Source organism: Leuciscus leuciscus (genome assembly GCF_965113295.1).
Source record: "Leuciscus leuciscus genome assembly, contig: HAP1_SCAFFOLD_202, whole genome shotgun sequence".
Classification (NCBI taxonomy): Eukaryota; Metazoa; Chordata; class Actinopteri; order Cypriniformes; family Leuciscidae; genus Leuciscus; species Leuciscus leuciscus.
The window spans coordinates 7,062-27,854 of NW_028118501.1; the positions used below are offsets into that span (position 1 = coordinate 7,062).

Below are 20,793 nucleotides of genomic sequence, written 5' to 3' on the forward strand. Positions count from 1 at the left end.
AAGTTGTTTAAACTCATGTATCTATATATTCATCTATTCATCTATCTATCTATTTATCTATCTATCCATCCATCCATCCATCCATCCATCACTCCATCCATCCATGTATAACACAGGCCTAAAAACATTCACTTTTTCAAACAAAAACATATTTTTTTTAACAAAAAGTGGTTTAAACTCATGTATCTATATATTCATCTATTCATCTATCTATCCATCCATCCATCCATCCATCCATCACTCCATCACTCCATCCATCAATGTAACACAGGCCTAAAAAACATTCACTTTTTCAAACAAAAACATTTTTTTTAACAAAAACATTTTTTTTAACAAAAACATTTTTTTTAACAAAAAGTTGTTTCAACTCATGTACCTATCTATCCATCCATCCATCCATCCATCCATCCATCCATCCATCCATCCATCCATCCATCCATCCATCCATCACTCCATCCATCAATCTATCTATAGAAATAGACACTTACCTGTCAGCATTGGTGCTGTTTCAGCACTCGTGCTGATATGCACGGCAAATGCAACCATTTTGCATTGACAGGTGAACAGCTGGGGGAAAACTCAAGTTCAGTTTGCGTCAGGGCGTCTGCATGGATGCAGGGTCAAAGGCCAAAGGCCTGGCACGCTACCTCACCTAACCAGCTAAACCTACCCACCACCTGCACAAAAAAACAGAAAACAAAACCAAAAAACACTGACCACTGGCGGGACCTACACAGACCCTACCCAAAATATACCAGGATAGACCACCCCTATATAAAATAACCCTAGATACAACAGCAATTTATAAAATAGACCCCTGTTAAAAAAAAACAAATCTAAAAAATAAAGTGCAGTACCGTGTCTACACACCTGGTGGCGCTAGAGGCGCACCAAACCACCACCAGTCGACTAGCCATACATCAATTACTATATAAACCAAGTTTCGTACAGATAAAACACACCGTTGCAGATATATGGACAGTTAAGATTCGGCCAATCAGATGCCCTTTATGCAAATGAGGGTGGTTACTAATGAGGGTGAAAGTCGTTTTTACCTCCCTACCTATATGCCATTTTAACCCTAACCTAACCATAGCCTCAAACTAACCCTAAACCCAAACTAACCATTAGTCCAAAGACTACTTTCAATATTTAACACAAAACAATAAAAAAATATGAACAAACAGTCGATCAAACTCATCTATCCATCTATCCATCTATCCATCTATCCATCTATCTATCCATCCATCCATCCATCACTCCATCACTCCATCACTCCATCCATCCATGTATAACACAGGCCTAAAAACATTCACTTTTTCAAACAAAAACTTTTTTTTTTTTAACAAAAAGTTGTTTAAACTCATGTATCTATATATTCATCTATTCATCTATCTATCTATTTATCTATCTATCCATCCATCCATCCATCCATCCATCACTCCATCCATCCATGTATAACACAGGCCTAAAAACATTCACTTTTTCAAACAAAAACATATTTTTTTTAACAAAAAGTGGTTTAAACTCATGTATCTATATATTCATCTATTCATCTATCTATCCATCCATCCATCCATCCATCCATCACTCCATCACTCCATCCATCAATGTAACACAGGCCTAAAAAACATTCACTTTTTCAAACAAAAACATTTTTTTTAACAAAAAGTTGTTTCAACTCATGTACCTATCCATCCATCCATCCATCCATCCATCCATCCATCCATCCATCCATCCATCCATCCATCACTCCATCCATCAATCTATCTATAGAAATAGACACTTACCTGTCAGCATTGGTGCTGTTTCAGCACTCGTGCTGATATGCACGGCAAATGCAACCATTTTGCATTGACAGGTGAACAGCTGGGGGAAAACTCAAGTTCAGTTTGCGTCAGGGCGTCTGCATGGATGCAGGGTCAAAGGCCAAAGGCCTGGCACGCTACCTCACCTAACCAGCTAAACCTACCCACCACCTGCACAAAAAAACAGAAAACAAAACCAAAAAACACTGACCACTGGCGGGACCTACACAGACCCTACCCAAAATATACCAGGATAGACCACCCCTATATAAAATAACCCTAGATACAACAGCAATTTATAAAATAGACCCCTGTTAAAAAAAAAACAAATAAAGTGCAGTACCGTGTCTACACACCTGGTGGCGCTAGAGGCGCACCAAACCACCACCAGTCGACTAGCCATACATCAATTACTATATAAACCAAGTTTCGTACAGATAAAACACACCGTTGCAGATATCTGGACAGTTAAGATTCGGCCAATCAGATTCCATATATGCAAATGAGGGTGGTTACTAATGAGGGTGAAAGTCGTTTTTACCTCCCTACCTAACCCTAACCCTAACATGAGATCAACACACAAGATGAAAGATGTCTTAAAAGGCATTTATTTTTGTAACATTTAAAACTTAGACCACAGAGTTACAAATATGTAATAAACGATCAGGAGTCAGCTGACCAATCAGGACGTGGCACCAATCAGACTGCAGGACCAATCCAGTCTTCTTCCTGGACAGAGAACAATACAAACAACTCACACATAGAAACAGATCAAAAGGGACATAACTTGATAATTTTGCTTGTTTTAATGTATTAGCCATCCATCCATCCAGGCCCAGCCAGAGCAGGACAACTGGGCATAGGTGCTCAAATTCATACAAAGCCACATTACATACAGCCATTGAGCCGGTTCAGCACTGGTGCTGATATGCACGCCAAATGCAACCATTACGCATTGACAGGTTAACAGGTGGGGAAAACTCAAGTACACTTTGCGTCAGGCCGTCTGCATGCAGGGTCAAAGGCCACAACACCACTTGTGATTTGCAATAGAAGAAAACATTACATTGAGTTTGTGAATAAACAATGCATTCATTTTGAAATTGTTTTCTGTAAATACACTGGTTTCTGTTGCAATGTTAAGGGCCTACGGAGCATGAGAACTGGACTCAGAGGCTCAAATCAGGAGGGGGGGGGGGGGGCTCACTTTTGTATACACTAAAAAGTAATTTGGTTGTATACACTAATGCATGACATCTCAAATTAAAATATTTATAGAGAACAAGCAGAGAAATTGAGATGGGTAACAGATTTATTTGAAAAATAAAAAAGTGACAAACATTTTACAAAATAACATCTTAAAAAGAAACAATGTAAACATTAAAGAACTATAAAATAAAAACTATAACAGAACTATAAAATTGAGACAAAACAACTGGCAACGAAATCAAGCTCTGTGGACTGAGGGGAAAGGGGAGACAAAAAAACCCCGGCAGGCAGCCATCTTCGGCACAAGATCCACATACAAATTCATCCAGTCCTCGGAACCAAGCTTCGCCTGTGTCGAAAAGTGACAGGACAGATTTTTTAGGTGCAAGTCCTGGCCTACTCATCAAGCCATTCTAGGTTTAAGCCCTCGCCACGGAATGAGGTCCTCCGAACACCATAATCGAATTTGAGCTGGGTGTCGACAGGTATGTCAGAGAGCGCTTTGAACAAAATTACATCCGTTTTCACTCCACTCAGCTTAACGGAGCAGTAAAACGGCTTTAAGTTTGGCATCTTTGCAGAATGATTTATGAGTCGGCCAAACGTGTCCGAGTTGGGATGGCATGTGCAGGGAAAGGTCTGCGCGTCGACACATAGGTCTCTTTGGCCCGCCTTAAAAAAAAACAAGTAGCCAGCCTGGTCACCGAGGTCCCGCATCATCTCCTTCCCAACTGATGCTGGAATCACCTTCCCGTGATAGTCACAAACTATTTCCCCTTTAAGAAAGGGCCGTGTTGCAACCACTCCTACAATAGAACAAAACATTACATTTTGAGTTGGTTGAATAAACATTGCATTCATTTGAAAAATGTGTTCTGTAAAAAAAAAAAAAAAACCTCTACTGCCTATGCTAATAATTCACTGCAGTATACGTTGCATGGCCCACGTTTCATTTATAGAACAAACTAATGCCACAGTTTTACCCTTACCACGACCTTGCTTGGCACCGAAGTCCTTAATAGCCAGCCCCGTCCAGGTCTGCTCAGACAGGCACTTCATTATGGCCTCATCCGACTCTATGGCGAGGTTGGAAGGAGATGGTTTCCACAACCGTTGAATCTCCTCTGGCTTCGGGTAGTTGGACTTCCACCCCTCCTGCCTAATCAGCCTCGACAACTTTCCGGTCGAAGGCTTATGGACTTTGAAGTGTTCTGAAAGACAAAATGAAACCACTTTACTCAAAAGAAGTCAAAAGTGATCGTGTGAGTCGGACATTGCTGCGTTTTGATAGAGATAGTGTGTGGTAGGAAAAGGTGTTTGGGTTTGGAGTTTGTATTAAAAAAAAACAAACAAAGGTTTAGTTTTGACCAGGAGATCAAACCCTTGGCTAATTGTGTGATGTGGGTGTGTTGCTGTGTTAAGGGGTTTAGAAAAAAAAAATGCCTTAAGCATTGGTAAAAACTTGGCGGCTGTTTACAAAAAAATTTTAAAAAAAATTAAAAAAAACACCCACAGCAACCTGCAGCGTCTGCATGTTAAAATGCGGGACAATGCTGTATTGGTGGATTCGGAGACTTACCCAGAAGATATTCCCGCCTCTGGGCGTACTGCGAGACCCGCCACTTATCATAGAAGGTGCGGTCTTCAGGAAACCCATACTTCACACGCTGTTTTTTCGATGGAGGCTGCCCATCCAGTGAAATGGGAAAACTGGTCACAAATGCAGAGAAGTCTTTGCGGGCAGTTGGCAGACTCGAACTGCCTCCGGCTGTAGCCAATTCAGCAAATGACTGGTGGTCGTCGTCCGAAGAATTGCTTTGTAGGCGAGGAACAAAAAGGTTTGTTACTTGGGCAAAATTATGGCTACTCGGATGTAAAGATTGTTTGTGACATGTTAGGTCCTTGCTGCGTGAAGAGACATACACGCACAAAGAGTCCAGCAGCACAGCTGCGTCAACAGCGTCCTGGCACAACCAGAATGAGCACAACCGGGTTAAATCATCTAGAAAACAATACAGAATAAAAGAGAGAAAAAAAATAGGAGGCCAAAAACAATTTATATAGATGTAATGCTCTCCCTGTGTCATGTCTGGGAAGAACTGCAATAATCATTACGAACATTTTTATTAGCTTCTCGAGACATTCACAGCTCAAGGATTTTACTGCCATAAGGTCTACTCTACATACTAAATCATAATTTAAAAAACTGGTTATGCATCAGTGATTTAAACGATGTGTACTAAAATGAATGGTGCTCTGTCTGAACTTGAGAACTTCCGTGAAACGTACCACTGTCTTGTAGAAGAGTGACAGCTATGTGTTTCCTGAGGTTGTTAACTGATTCTTCATCACTGGAAAAATCAATTGGCTGCTGACGGAGAATACATTCGGCAAACTACAAAAAATGTAATAAAAAAAGATGTGTGTATATATATATATATATATATATATGTTGTCATTTTAGGACAGTGCTATTAGAAATTACTATATGATGTCCATGGCCACCATCATATAATCATCCTTATTTTTTTATTTATTATTCAATCAAATTGGATGTTTAAGTCATTGAAACTTGAATTCATCAAACTGACTTAAAAAAATAAGTTGAATCTTATATGTCAGGAAAACATATTACATTAACTCATCAAAATAAGTTGAGCAGTTTTTTACACCTTTGATACCTTCAGTGCAAAAACTCCACAGGACGAGGAATCCCTCTGTTTGGGATGAGGAACCGTCTCGCACGTCCAGGCTGAGGCGTCGTATCCTCTCTGAAGCATCAGTGCTCTTATATTGACAAACAACAATGTAACAAATGACAGCGCTATGCATTGTAGTTTCAAATACATTACTGTAAAAAGCCTTTGATTTTATTTATTCATACCTTGTCACCTTCTGGCACTTCATTATATCGATTTGACTTTCTCCCATTGGGTCTAAAAACAATGCCTTCTTCTGTGATGGCAGGATAACCTTTCAGTATTTTAGAATATATAGAAACATAGTTATGCACACTAATGGTCCATTTTAGTTTGGTTTATTTCAAAAACAAAGCAAGTTCCATCTTATACCGTAACTGTCCAGTGGTTGTGCTTGTTTGTGATGCCAATGATGAAGTGGTACACTGAGGGGTCAATCTGAAAATATTTTTGTTGTTGTTAGAATTCAAAGCCTTTGTGACCTTATCGTATTTACACTGAATAAAACCAACCTTCAGCATTGTTAAATGTCCTCGCCAAATTTTTCTCATTTCAAAGCTGTCTATGTAGAATGCCTGCTCTGCTGACCGAATGTTGAATTTCTGGATTTCCAGATAGATGAAGGCATTGATGACCTGCTGACAATGAGGTTCACATGAGGGTGCATACATGTTGTGTTTATTATACATAATAATAAAGTCAAGCGACTGTTTGTTTGTGTACCTCACTCTCGAGCTCCAGACCTGGAGAAGTACTGTAAAGGTCAAAAAAGAAGACTTTGTATGGCCCAATTTTGGAGACCATCACAAAAACATTCTTTCCTCTCCATGCATCTGTAATGCCTGTATTTGAAAACATACTGAGTGTATAATGTCACTTTTCAAAGAGCCTTCCCATAGTTCACATCACAGACGCAATATTTCTAACTTACACTGTTCTATGCGTGGGCTGACTTGAGTTTCTGACACAGTTTCTGCTGTGGAAGGGTGGATAACACAGTGATAGATTATTTGTTTATTTAGTTTGACAACACAACTACAATTTTAAATGTGTCTTGCCTTATACAAAATAAATATAATGTTAAAAAAAGTATGTGAATTGATATTTTACTGTTTGTACATGTGCCCAGATCCAGCAGACGATGCTCTAGCCTCCTCATGTCTTCCTTGCTATCTATAATGAGTTGGACAACATGTCGTCTTACATCCTTGTATTGCCTTCTGATGCGTCTCACAGACTCTAGAAAGAAATAATGAATGTGAATTATGAGATGGGTTATTGTCCCAGTGCTAACTTATTCCATATGGCTATCACTCAAAGCAATTGTCTAATAAAAGGACTTGAGGATAGAATCATTTGATCTCTCTCTCTCTCTCTCTCTCTCTCTCTCTCTCTCTATGTATATATATATATGTAATTAAATTATTCATTCATTGACGATGTCCTTAAAGACACTTGATGAAGTGGGACCAAACTTTGCATGGCAGTTTTCTAGTGAATCGGGCCTTACCTTCTTCCATTGTCACACGTCAAAAATCAGTCTCTTGCAATAACTGATTCTTTTTAGAAAACCTACAAATAATCATTCAAAAAGTATAAATTAAAAAGAGCCAAAGATGTTGATAAATACACAATCAAAAATACAATTTAAACAAGAGAACAATAAAGACTACAAAATTAATCATTGTTTCGCTACATGACGTTCAAGCATGGTATTTTTTTTAGTAAAAAAATGTTCATGTCCAAATGGTTTTATATATGGCAGAAAAAAAAAAAAAAGCTATAGCAAAAGTGTTACAAGGTAACAACACAGCGTATAAACGCTCGATCACTTCAAAGCCACATGAAACTGTTATTTATCCACTCAGTAGCCCAGTTTCGAAACCGCTCACGTGATGTCATAAGTACAGGCATAACTTGAAATATCATGCAAATAATTAAAAAAGTTGAAAGACTGTCACCTTGATCAGCAGAAGATCGATCTCACACGGTGTAAAACAACAGGTTTGATTGACAGTAAGACGTCACAGGTCACAGAGGGGGATGGGAATTAGTAGAGTAGCGGTGGCCATACAGTAGGCTATAATATCTCTAATTTACACTCGTGGCCACTGATGTTTTGCCCCTCGTAGCAAAGGCAAGGCACGTTATTTATATAGCACATGTCATACTCAATGGCAATTTAAAGTGCTTTACATGAAAAGGAAACATAACAATATAAAAAGTAAAAAATAAAAAAGAGAAAAAACTACTTAAAGCACATGTGCATTTCATTTGAGACCGAAGGACAGTGGGGTCGATTGAACATATCATATCATTTTGTCTATTCATAAAGATTGTCAGACACGTTGCCCCTTCATTTTTAATATTCTGCATCTATAATAAACTTTAGGCCATAACTGAGAACAGAATAAGGAGCGGGACTTCTCATTTAAAAAGGAATCTGCTGCCCTCTGCTGGACAACTTGAGACAACTTCCACTTTAGCAACAGATATCCTCCTGGGACCCAGAAAAAAAAAGTTTTTTGAATTTAGTTTTTTTCCAGGTTATCACACTGTTTAGAGCACAATAAACAAATGGTAAAAAAAAACATTTTTGAAAAATAATATTTTATTCATACGTTATGCTATGTCCTCTGTAGTGGACGTCAGGACTAAGTTGTTTAAAAAATAAAATGACATGAAATTATATGTATAGGCAAAAACAATGGGATTTTTTTTTTCAATCACCAATAAATTTGGGGGTTTCAGGATTTTTTCAACCAAAATTTGTATAAAGATTATTCTCAACTATGTTATGAAAGAAATAATGGAATGAATTGATACACCATTTTACTTTATGCAATATGTGGGTAAAATGTCCATAAATTAATATTCCCATTCAATGCAATGTATCTATAAACTGTATCTAATGTGCACATTAATGTGTTCTTGGAGCAACATTTAATGAAAAAAGAAGTGTAATAATTGGAGTAATAATTGGCAACATTTGAATAATAATATCTAATATTTCATAGAAATATTGATGTATAATTTATTTCCATATTCACTTGTTTCGTCTCACAAAATGCCTGATAAACATGATTTAAGTCCTGGTGTCCTCTACAGTGGACACGTATGAAATCAATGCCCTGTTCTGTAACAGAATTTTTTTTTTTTTTTTTAAACCCCTTAACATTTTCCTGAGATGTTGTTTTATGAAATACAATCTGAAAAGTAGTCCAATTTACTTTTTTTTTACCAAAAAAAAAACCTCTACTGCCTATGCTAATAATTCCTTGCAGTATACGTTGCATGGCCCACGTTTCATTTATAGAACAAACTAATGCCACAGTTTTACCCTTACCACGACCTTGCTTGGCACCGAAGTCCTTAATAGCCAGCCCCGTCCAGGTCTGCTCAGACAGGCACTTCATTATGGCCTCATCCGACTCTATGGCGAGGTTGGAAGGAGATGGTTTCCACAACCGTTGAATCTCCTCTGGCTTCGGGTAGTTGGACTTCCACCCCTCCTGCCTAATCAGCCTCGACAACTTTCCGGTCGAAGGCTTATGGACTTTGAAGTGTTCTGAAAGACAAAATGAAACCACTTTACTCAAAAGAAGTCAAAAGTGATCGGTGTGAGTCGGACATTGCTGCGTTTTGATAGAGATAGTGTGTGGTAGAAAAAGGTCTTTGGGTTTTGGGTTTGCATAAAAAAAATAAAAATAAAAAAAAACACACAACCCCACAGCAACCTGCAGCGTCTGCATGTTAAAATGCGGGACAATGCTGTATTGGTGGATTCGGAGACTTACCCAGAAGATATTCCCGCCTCTGGGCGTACTGCGAGACCCGCCACTTATCATAGAAGGTGCCGTCTTCAGGAAACCCATACTTCACACGCTGTTTTTTCGATGGAGGCTGCCCATCCAGTGAAATGGGAAAACTGGTCACAAATGCAGAGAAGTCTTTGCGGGCAGTTGGCAGACTCGAACTGCCTCCGGCTGTAGCCAATTCAGCAAATGACTGGTGGTCGTCGTCCGAAGAATTGCTTTGTAGGCGAGGAACAAAAAGGTTTGTTACTTGGGCAAAATTATGGCTACTCGGATGTAAAGATTGTTTGTGACATGTTAGGTCCTTGCTGCGTGAAGAGACTTACACGCACAAAGAGTCCAGCAGCACAGCTGCGTCAACAGCGTCCTGTGGTCCGACATCACGAGCGCCACGGTCCAGGTAAAACTGCACCGCCTGCCGTTGGGGCTCCGTTAGCTTCTGCGCAGCAATGCCAACCGCCCTGCGCACATCCTGGCTAGTAAAGTGGGGAAGTTTGTGCCTGCAGAAACAAAATGGAACACAAAGGGTTGCCTGTGAAATGACTGTGACTGACAAAATGTAGTTAACGGTGTGCACTCACACACGCATATGTGCAGGTACATACAGATCGTGTAGGCATTTGAGGTCTCGCGATACGCTGGAGACCGCCTCACCGGAGGACACAAGAAAGAAGGCATTGCATGGTTTCTCGTGACAGATGTTCCCTGGCCTTATCTTGCTGAAGTAGACCTGCAAACACTATGGGAAACAAAAACAAAAAAGGGAAAAAATGTCTGTGCGAACAAAAGATTATTAAATGGTATAAACAATGGTAGCAAGTCATCGGCTGTTTATGTCATACTAAAACTCACAGCTTCCTCCCATTGGGTCAGGGCAAGCAGCGTGTTGGTATCCGTGCCCCTCCCTACGCCGATCACCACCCTGCCACTATGCTCAAACCGATCAAGCCAATCTGAATCCTGGATAACGAAAGAGCGGTCACTAATGCATACGTAAACACTGCATCATATCATGAGCGTAAAGTCTTTAAAGTAGACATGGACTTACTGTCAAGGACTCCACAGCAATCGGGCGCAGCATGTGGGCAAAAACCAGTGTAGCTTCGCAGTAGTACCTATACATGGTACTTTCTCTGTGCCCGAGTTTTCTGCCCATCTCCAGATCTTGACACATCCTGTTTATTTCCGGCTTCGCCACTCTTAAAATAGTTTGACAATCTTTGAGTGCAGCAATCCCAAAGAGGAAGAACCTGTTTGGACAAAACAAAAAACAAGACAGGTGTAAGGGATCTGCTGGAGGCAAGTATAGATGAGAACTCAAATGCATTTAGAAACATATCAAGATCAGACATAGAACAAAAGCACAGCGTGGCATTAACTCACAACAGAAGGATGGGACGGCATGACACTCAGCAAACACGGGTACAGTGAAACAAAAAACTGACAAAGACACGTGGCAAACATGAGGGCTTAAATACACACAAGACTAATGACAAGACAAGGGACACCTGTAAACAATGAACCAATGACAACATGGCACATTAGACAAGGGAACACATGGCAGGATCATACTCAACACCAGACAAACAGCTGACAGACACTGTGTCGAGTTGATGAGGGTGATTGACTGATTGATTGCAGAGTGTTTGCAGGTGAGAGCCAAGAGCATTTCTTGGCATTGTGACTTTATCATCTCAGGATAAAAGTGTGGTCGCACATGTCAGTGAGTTTGTTTGTTTGTTTTATTCAGTTGCATTGTCACCTTATGGTAGGTAACATCCACACTACATTTCTCATGATTGATGTTCTTAATTAGTACTTTTGTCTTGTTTCCAGTACAAATGGCTAAATAATCTCAAGTCGAAATGCATTTACTAGAGGAGTAGATTTGTATAAGATGCTGCACTGCAAAAAACAAACATTTTCTTACTTAGTATTATTGTCTGGTTTCCAGTCCAAACATCTAAAAATTCTTACATGAAGATGCATTAAAATGAAGTGGGTTTTTACTCAACACAAGCTAAACTATCTGTCCATGGATTAAGAAAAAGAACCTTAAATTCAATAAGAAACCATATTTTTCTTACCCCATGGACCGATAGTTTTGCTTGTGTTAAGCAAAAAAACCCTTCATTTTAATTATTTCCACAGAAAACCAGACATAATATAGCATTTTACTACTTTAGTAAATTCATCTTGATTTTAAGAAATTCTTTTGATATTAGGACTGGAAAACAAGACACGGATACTAAGTAAGAAAAGCATTTTTTGCAGTGAATGTCTTTGTTAACAACTCCCTTCAATCTGATTTACTTATCACAGAAAACAGGACCCACTATAATTATGACATCTAGTGAATGCATCCTGATTTAAGAATTGTTAGATATTTGGACTGGAAAACGAGACAAGGATACGGAGGGGGAATAACACTCTTTTTCTTTTTGCAGTGTAGCACACGGTTTACTGCACTTACTTTTGAGTCGGACCAGACGGGACTACGCGGGTTGGAGATGGAGCTTCAGCATCGGTCTCCGAGGGCTGATTGGCAACGAAGAAGCCGCGGCGAAGAAGTTCATTGACCAAGTTGGCCTGGGAGCATCTGTCAGGAATGAGCTTGCAGATGACATTGTAGTCCCAGTTTCTGCCGTAGCGGACCCAACCCTTGCTTGAGGCCTTTGCGCTCTGCACCTCGGCTGCTCTCTCCTCTGGAGTGCTGCTCCTCATGCACACACGAGCCAGGTGAACGGAGATGCACTCCTGAGGCTTGTGGCACCGCAAGCAGTGGACAAGATGACGATCAGGAGTCCTGGGAGACAAACAGACACGTGAAAGAAATTATTTCAACGATTTTAAAGAACAATTCATGATTTGAAGAAATGTAATTAAAAAAAAAAACCACACTAAATGAGCAGCAGCACAACAGGGCCTGCCCTGCACTAATGCCATTTGCATTGTGAGGGCCTTAGTCTGTGCACGCTCACACCCTTTAATGACAATGGTCATCTTAAACCTAAACGTTGTCTTTAAACGCTGAGAAACACACAATGAATTCGCTTGAAAACTTGGTTTTAAAAAAATAAAATAATTTGTTTGTGCAATTGTTGTAGTAATTGTTTGTTCTTCTAAACAACTCGCTTTGTTTGTATTCTTTCCAGAAAACAAGACATTGCATCTTATTCCGTTTTACTCCTCTATTAAATGCATAATTATTTATATATAGTGTATATATATTTTTCAATATTTGGACTGTTTTAAAAAAAAAAGACAAACACTAAGTTGGAAAATCATTTTTGGTAGTGTATTTGCAGTCCAGTTTAAACTAAGAATATAGGTGGAAAATGCCTGGTGATCGGGTGTCTCTTAAATTGAAAACACAATAGGTTTGCTTTGAAACGTTGTTAACATGAGTTTTTTGTTTGTTTGTTTTTTTTTGGTTGAGAGAAATTGGTTTCTCTGTAACCACCATGACCTCTGACCTCAATGAATTGATTGTAGCTTATTCACAAAAAACAAGTCGAAGTTGAAAGCTGGATTCTAACTATACATTTTCTTTACATAAAGGCTTTACTTCAAAACTTTGGAACTACACTACCGTTTAGCAGTTTTAGACCTGTAAGACGTCTTAATGTTTTCAAAAAATGTCCCGTTAGCGCTTACCACGAAGACCACGCCCATAGCACCTATAGCACCTTGAATACTTAATGTTTATATATATGAGACACTTCAGAAATCAATCGCATGCCGAATAGCCGATCAAAAAACATTGATTATTATTACCATAAATGTTGATACTCGGAGACTATGTTGCTGCAAATAAGTCGGAGGAACGCGGGCGCATTCGTCGACCTGGAGCTGACTAGAGGAAACCGATATAACACAAAAAAATAATGTTTAGAAGCATTACCTTTTCTGTACTGTATCAGCCATGGAAAAATCAGTCAGGGAATAATACGTATTCGACAAAGTCTAATAAGTAAAAGTTGTTCGATAAAGTCGTTTGGTTTCCGCTATTCAAAGTGGAATTTAAATCCAATGGGGTGGGGCCTAACTTTTTTCCAACATCACTACATGGAATAAAAGTCTGGAATGAAAGTGTGTTGATCAAACATTTAATAACCTAAGGTCAACGATGTGTAATACAATTTTTTAAAAATATTTTTAAACCAATATGTAAAAAGAAGATATATATATATATATATATATATTTAGTACAACTGTTTGTAAGTATTCTTATTTATTTTCTACACATTATTATTTTATTGCAGGAATGATTGATCATTAGTTACATTGACAAGCAAACAACTCCAAATGCATAATTGCATATCATAACTCACAATTTATAAGGACAAAACAGAACTGCTATTAATAACTATGTTAATACTTATTTGAGAGAAATAAATCTGAATTACTAAAGTTATTGGTTGTAACTACAATATAATAACATTATAGAAATGAAGATTACATGTTTTTTGTAAAATACATTCATAGAACCATGTATATATGAATAAAAGGAACATTTGCAGTGAATAGTATCACATAAGCTGAAGGAAGTCACAATTTTTTTTTTCAAATGCATAATTGCATCCTGTGTTTCTACTTAAATCCTTCAATTATGAATTTATAGAGGTTACTAACTGTTTCATAACTCGCAATTTATAAGGACAAAACAGAACTGCCATTAAAAACTATGTTAATACTTATTTGAGAGAAATAAATCTGAATTACTAAAGTTATTTGGTAATGTGTTTGATCAATGTCACAATGTGACGTTGATTCTAAATAATTTTTTTTAAACACTGGTAATACAATGTCGCTGTCTGATGTACCAAGTTAATGTTGAAATAACATTAATATGTAAACTGCACTTCAATGGTGTGTCAACAAATTGGCATTATAAGGCATTAAGTTGCTTTGATTCTAGGGGGGACTTTATAAAAAAAGGAAAAAAAAAGAAAAGAAAACAAGCTTATTTGTATATGTACCTTCATATTTATTAAATTCACATTGTTATGGTGACATTTTCCAGAGCAGCATTGATAGGTTTGCTGTGCAGATGTTTCTCACTGGCCCACCCTGTTCAGGCAGCACAACCACTGTACATACTGGAAAGACGTCTCCTGCACATAAGGGGACAGCGCTGTCATATTCATGGTGGGGAAGGGGTAAAAAAAATCTGGCAGGCTCTGGCATCACTCCAACAGATATTTGATCTGTTTATATCCATATAAACAACTAATTCATACAGTCCTCGGAACCGAGCTTCGGATAAGCATGAAATCAAAATAGTACTTGCAGCCAGTAGTGTTCGCAGGGTGGGTGTGGTGTTGGGTTTTGTGGGGGACGGACACGTTGAGCACTTGTTTGCACAGGACAGCTCCTAGGTGCTGACAGTGGAAAAAAGTGCAGTGACTTACATTTTACACAGGGTGGCGCCAGTACTCATCAAACCCTGAAGCACACAGAAGAAAAACTTTATGCCAAACCTCACTTACTGAGGTGAAGCACACGATGAGGCTCTGGTAATCAGTCAAAAAAAAAAAAAAAAAAAAACTGAAATAACATTCCCACATTTCCATTGCTTTACAGGTGCTATATTCACGGTGCTATATTCACTCTCACTTGCAACATGATTTAAAAATTAATAATGATGTTAAACTAGTTCTCATGAATTATGACATTAATCAGAATAATAAGATGTCTGAATAGAGATGTCTGAATAATAAGATGAATGAATGTATATTTGAATATTTTATTCATATTTAATGTTTATTAACCATCACAATTAATTAAATAAATAAATATTAACAAGTATAATAAATGTCTGTTTTGATTCTATAAAAGATGTGCAACAGAGTGACGCTCCATCACAAGTGATCTGGCATCAAATCTGGTACTGCATCAGTCCAAACCTAACCCAAATCAAAACCTAACTCACACACAAGCTGAAAACAAGCCCCACCCACTCAAGCACAATCCAAATCTACCCAAGTCCAAACAACCAAAAGTCTAACTCCATCCATCCATGTGACACAGGCCTAAAAGACATTCACTTTTTCAAACATAAAAATATATTTTTTAACAAAAGTTGTTTAAACTCATGTATCTATATATTCATCTATTCATCTATCTATCTATTTATCTATCTATCCATCCATCCATCCATCCATCCATCACTCCATCACTCCATCCATCCATGTATAACACAGGCCTAAAAACATTCACTTTTTCAAACAAAAACATATTTTTTTTAACAAAAAGTGGTTTAAACTCATGTATCTATATATTCATCTATTCATCTATCTATCCATCCATCCATCCATCCATCCATCCATCACTCCATCACTCCATCCATCAATGTAACACAGGCCTAAAAAACATTCACTTTTTCAAACAAAAACATTTTTTTTAACAAAAACATTTTTTTTAACAAAAAGTTGTTTAAACTCATGTACCTATCTATCCATCCATCCATCCATCCATCCATCCATCCATCACTCCATCCATCAATCTATCTATAGAAATAGACACTTACCTGTCAGCATTGGTGCTGTTTCAGCACTCGTGCTGATATGCACGGCAAATGCAACCATTTTGCATTGACAGGTGAACAGCTGGGGGAAAACTCAAGTTCAGTTTGCGTCAGGGCGTCTGCATGGATGCAGGGTCAAAGGCCAAAGGCCTGGCACGCTACCTCACCTAACCAGCTAAACCTACCCACCACCTGCACAAAAAAACAGAAAACAAAACCAAAAAACACTGACCACTGGCGGGACCTACACAGACCCTACCCAAAATATACCAGGATAGACCACCCCTATATAAAATAACCCTAGATACAACAGCAATTTATAAAATAGACCCCTGTTAAAAAAAAACAAATCTAAAAAATAAAGTGCAGTACCGTGTCTACACACCTGGTGGCGCTAGAGGCGCACCAAACCACCACCAGTCGACTAGCCATACATCAATTACTATATAAACCAAGTTTCGTACAGATAAAACACACCGTTGCAGATATATGGACAGTTAAGATTCGGCCAATCAGATGCCCTTTATGCAAATGAGGGTGGTTACTAATGAGGGTGAAAGTCGTTTTTACCTCCCTACCTATATGCCATTTTAACCCTAACCTAACCATAGCCCCAAACTAACCCTAAACCCAAACTAACCATTAGTCCAAAGACTACTTTCAATATTTAACACAAAACAATAAAAAAATATGAACAAACAGTCGATCAAACTCATCTATCCATCTATCCATCTATCCATCTATCCATCTATCTATCCATCCATCCATCCATCACTCCATCACTCCATCACTCCATCCATCCATGTATAACACAGGCCTAAAAACATTCACTTTTTCAAACAAAAACTTTTTTTTTTTTAACAAAAAGTTGTTTAAACTCATGTATCTATATATTCATCTATTCATCTATCTATCTATTTATCTATCTATCCATCCATCCATCCATCCATCCATCACTCCATCCATCCATGTATAACACAGGCCTAAAAACATTCACTTTTTCAAACAAAAACATATTTTTTTTAACAAAAAGTGGTTTAAACTCATGTATCTATATATTCATCTATTCATCTATCTATCCATCCATCCATCCATCCATCCATCACTCCATCACTCCATCCATCAATGTAACACAGGCCTAAAAAACATTCACTTTTTCAAACAAAAACATTTTTTTTAACAAAAACATTTTTTTTAACAAAAAGTTGTTTCAACTCATGTACCTATCTATCCATCCATCCATCCATCCATCCATCCATCCATCCATCCATCACTCCATCCATCAATCTATCTATAGAAATAGACACTTACCTGTCAGCATTGGTGCTGTTTCAGCACTCGTGCTGATATGCACGGCAAATGCAACCATTTTGCATTGACAGGTGAACAGCTGGGGGAAAACTCAAGTTCAGTTTGCGTCAGGGCGTCTGCATGGATGCAGGGTCAAAGGCCAAAGGCCTGGCACGCTACCTCACCTAACCAGCTAAACCTACCCACCACCTGCACAAAAAAACAGAAAACAAAACCAAAAAACACTGACCACTGGCGGGACCTACACAGACCCTACCCAAAATATACCAGGATAGACCACCCCTATATAAAATAACCCTAGATACAACAGCAATTTATAAAATAGACCCCTGTTAAAAAAAAACAAATCTAAAAAATAAAGTGCAGTACCGTGTCTACACACCTGGTGGCGCTAGAGGCGCACCAAACCACCACCAGTCGACTAGCCATACATCAATTACTATATAAACCAAGTTTCGTACAGATAAAACACACCGTTGCAGATATATGGACAGTTAAGATTCGGCCAATCAGATGCCCTTTATGCAAATGAGGGTGGTTACTAATGAGGGTGAAAGTCGTTTTTACCTCCCTACCTATATGCCATTTTAACCCTAACCTAACCATAGCCCCAAACTAACCCTAAACCCAAACTAACCATTAGTCCAAAGACTACTTTCAATATTTAACACAAAACAATAAAAAAATATGAACAAACAGTCGATCAAACTCATCTATCCATCTATCCATCTATCCATCTATCCATCTATCTATCCATCCATCCATCCATCACTCCATCACTCCATCACTCCATCCATCCATGTATAACACAGGCCTAAAAACATTCACTTTTTCAAACAAAAACTTTTTTTTTTTTAACAAAAAGTTGTTTAAACTCATGTATCTATATATTCATCTATTCATCTATCTATCTATTTATCTATCTATCCATCCATCCATCCATCCATCCATCACTCCATCCATCCATGTATAACACAGGCCTAAAAACATTCACTTTTTCAAACAAAAACATATTTTTTTGAACAAAAAGTGGTTTAAACTCATGTATCTATATATTCATCTATTCATCTATCTATCCATCCATCCATCCATCCATCCATCCATCACTCCATCACTCCATCCATCAATGTAACACAGGCCTAAAAAACATTCACTTTTTCAAACAAAAACATTTTTTTTAACAAAAACATTTTTTTTAACAAAAAGTTGTTTCAACTCATGTACCTATCTATCCATCCATCCATCCATCCATCCATCCATCCATCCATCCATCCATCCATCCATCACTCCATCCATCAATCTATCTATAGAAATAGACACTTACCTGTCAGCATTGGTGCTGTTTCAGCACTCGTGCTGATATGCACGGCAAATGCAACCATTTTGCATTGACAGGTGAACAGCTGGGGGAAAACTCAAGTTCAGTTTGCGTCAGGGCGTCTGCATGGATGCAGGGTCAAAGGCCAAAGGCCTGGCACGCTACCTCACCTAACCAGCTAAACCTACCCACCACCTGCACAAAAAAACAGAAAACAAAACCAAAAAACACTGACCACTGGCGGGACCTACACAGACCCTACCCAAAATATACCAGGATAGACCACCCCTATATAAAATAACCCTAGATACAACAGCAATTTATAAAATAGACCCCTGTTAAAAAAAAACAAATCTAAAAAATAAAGTGCAGTACCGTGTCTACACACCTGGTGGCGCTAGAGGCGCACCAAACCACCACCAGTCGACTAGCCATACATCAATTACTATATAAACCAAGTTTCGTACAGATAAAACACACCGTTGCAGATATATGGACAGTTAAGATTCGGCCAATCAGATGCCCTTTATGCAAATGAGGGTGGTTACTAATGAGGGTGAAAGTCGTTTTTACCTCCCTACCTATATGCCATTTTAACCCTAACCTAACCATAGCCCCAAACTAACCCTAAACCCAAACTAACCATTAGTCCAAAGACTACTTTCAATATTTAACACAAAACAATAAAAAAATATGAACAAACAGTCGATCAAACTCATCTATCCATCTATCCATCTATCCATCTATCCATCTATCTATCCATCCATCCATCCATCACTCCATCACTCCATCACTCCATCCATCCATGTATAACACAGGCCTAAAAACATTCACTTTTTCAAACAAAAACTTTTTTTTTTTTAACAAAAAGTTGTTTAAACTCATGTATCTATATATTCATCTATTCATCTATCTATCTATTTATCTATCTATCCATCCATCCATCCATCCATCCATCACTCCATCCATCCATGTATAACACAGGCCTAAAAACATTCACTTTTTCAAACAAAAACATATTTTTTTTAACAAAAAGTGGTTTAAACTCATGTATCTATATATTCATCTATTCATCTATCTATCCATCCATCCATCCATCCATCCATCCATCACTCCATCACTCCATCCATCAATGTAACACAGGCCTAAAAAACATTCACTTTTTCAAACAAAAACATTTTTTTTAACAAAAACATTTTTTTTAACAAAAAGTTGTTTCAACTCATGTACCTATCTATCCATCCATCCATCCATCCATCCATCCATCCATCCATCCATCCATCCATCACTCCATCCATCAATCTATCTATAGAAATAGACACTTACCTGTCAGCATTGGTGCTGTTTCAGCACTCGTGCTGATATGCACGGCAAATGCAACCATTTTGCATTGACAGGTGAACAGCTGGGGGAAAACTCAAGTTCAGTTTGCGTCAGGGCGTCTGCATGGATGCAGGGTCAAAGGCCAAAGGCCTGGCACGCTACCTCACCTAACCAGCTAAACCTACCCACCACCTGCACAAAAAAACAGAAAACAAAACCAAAAAACACTGACCACTGGCGGGACCTACACAGACCCTACCCAAAATATACCAGGATAGACCACCCCTATATAAAATAACCCTAGATACAACAGCAATTTATAAAATAGACCCCTGTTAAAAAAAAACAAATCTAAAAAATAAAGTGCAGTACCGTGTCTACACACCTGGTGGCGCTAGAGGCGCACCAAACCACCACCAGTCGACTAGCCATACATCAATTACTATATAAACCAAGTTTCGTACAGATAAAACACACCGTTGCAGATATATGGACAGTTAAGATTCGGCCAATCAGATGCCCTTTATGCAAATGAGGGTGGTTACTAATGAGGGTGAAAGTCGTTTTTACCTCCCTACCTATATGCCATTTTAACCCTAACCTAACCTAACCATAGCCCCAAACTAACCCTAAACCCAAACTAACCATTAGTCCAAAGACTACTTTCAATATTTAACACAAAACAATAAAAAAATATGAACAAACAGTCGATCAAACTCATCTATCCATCTATCCATCTATCCATCTATCCATCTATCTATCCATCCATCCATCCATCACT

The 20,793-nt window shown here is 38.3% G+C and overlaps 2 protein-coding genes and 1 long non-coding RNA gene across 7 annotated transcripts; 1 reads left to right on the plus strand and 2 right to left on the minus strand.

The window, feature by feature from the left end:
* Positions 1-3,102: 3,102 nt before the first annotated feature.
* On the minus strand, positions 3,103-7,313 carry LOC309491396 (uncharacterized protein). 3 transcript variants are annotated; one of them, XM_082190460.1, is made up of 13 exons: positions 7,227-7,298; positions 6,836-6,955; positions 6,648-6,692; positions 6,440-6,558; positions 6,229-6,351; positions 6,089-6,154; positions 5,902-5,990; positions 5,699-5,804; positions 5,307-5,412; positions 4,941-5,019; positions 4,597-4,832; positions 4,007-4,228; positions 3,103-3,823 (listed from the first exon to the last, which is right to left on the minus strand). In XM_082190460.1, the coding sequence occupies exons 1-13, from the start codon at positions 7,234-7,236 to the stop codon at positions 3,414-3,416; spliced, it is 1,731 nt and encodes a 576-aa protein (XP_082046586.1). In that variant the 5' UTR covers positions 7,237-7,298; the 3' UTR covers positions 3,103-3,413. The 3 variants fall into 3 exon arrangements, with proteins under 3 accessions (XP_082046586.1, XP_082046585.1, XP_082046587.1); XM_082190459.1 differs by having other exon boundaries at positions 6,827-6,955; XM_082190461.1 differs by having other exon boundaries at positions 6,440-6,470; positions 6,827-7,313.
* Positions 7,314-7,595: 282 nt separating this feature from the next.
* LOC309491391 (uncharacterized protein) lies at positions 7,596-11,144 on the minus strand. 3 transcript variants are annotated; one of them, XM_082190424.1, is made up of 7 exons: positions 10,580-10,884; positions 10,384-10,491; positions 10,137-10,270; positions 9,858-10,031; positions 9,514-9,749; positions 9,063-9,284; positions 7,596-8,216 (listed from the first exon to the last, which is right to left on the minus strand). In XM_082190424.1, the coding sequence occupies exons 1-7, from the start codon at positions 10,856-10,858 to the stop codon at positions 8,056-8,058; spliced, it is 1,314 nt and encodes a 437-aa protein (XP_082046550.1). In that variant the 5' UTR covers positions 10,859-10,884; the 3' UTR covers positions 7,596-8,055. The 3 variants fall into 3 exon arrangements, with proteins under 3 accessions (XP_082046550.1, XP_082046549.1, XP_082046548.1); XM_082190423.1 differs by adding an exon at positions 10,915-11,144 and having other exon boundaries at positions 8,113-9,284; positions 10,580-10,781; XM_082190422.1 differs by having other exon boundaries at positions 8,113-9,284; positions 10,580-10,887.
* A 71-nt stretch (positions 11,145-11,215) lies between these two features.
* Positions 11,216-12,629, plus strand: LOC309491392. Its single transcript, XR_014203096.1, has 2 exons — positions 11,216-11,299; positions 11,979-12,629. It is a non-coding gene; the product is annotated as an uncharacterized lncRNA (long non-coding RNA).
* The last annotated feature ends 8,164 nt before the right edge of the window (positions 12,630-20,793 follow it).

What these genes read in the sequence shown, in the direction of transcription:
- LOC309491396 (XM_082190459.1), bottom strand. An exon ending in GTCTGGAGCTCGAGAGTGAG is followed by an intron (nt 6,352 to 6,439) that starts GTACACAAACAA and finishes CATTGTCAGCAG; the next exon opens with GTCATCAATGCCTTCATCTA. An exon ending in ACAACCACTGGACAGTTACG is followed by an intron (nt 5,991 to 6,088) that starts GTATAAGATGGA and finishes AAATACTGAAAG; the next exon opens with GTTATCCTGCCATCACAGAA.
- LOC309491391 (XM_082190422.1), bottom strand. Translation starts at nt 10,858, where the DNA reads ATGCATTTGAGTTCTCATCTATACTTGCCTCCAGCAGATCCCTTACAC. An exon ending in TGACCCAATGGGAGGAAGCT is followed by an intron (nt 10,271 to 10,383) that starts GTGAGTTTTAGT and finishes TGTTTCCCATAG; the next exon opens with TGTTTGCAGGTCTACTTCAG. An exon ending in CTGCTGGACTCTTTGTGCGT is followed by an intron (nt 9,750 to 9,857) that starts GTAAGTCTCTTC and finishes TCGCCTACAAAG; the next exon opens with CAATTCTTCGGACGACGACC.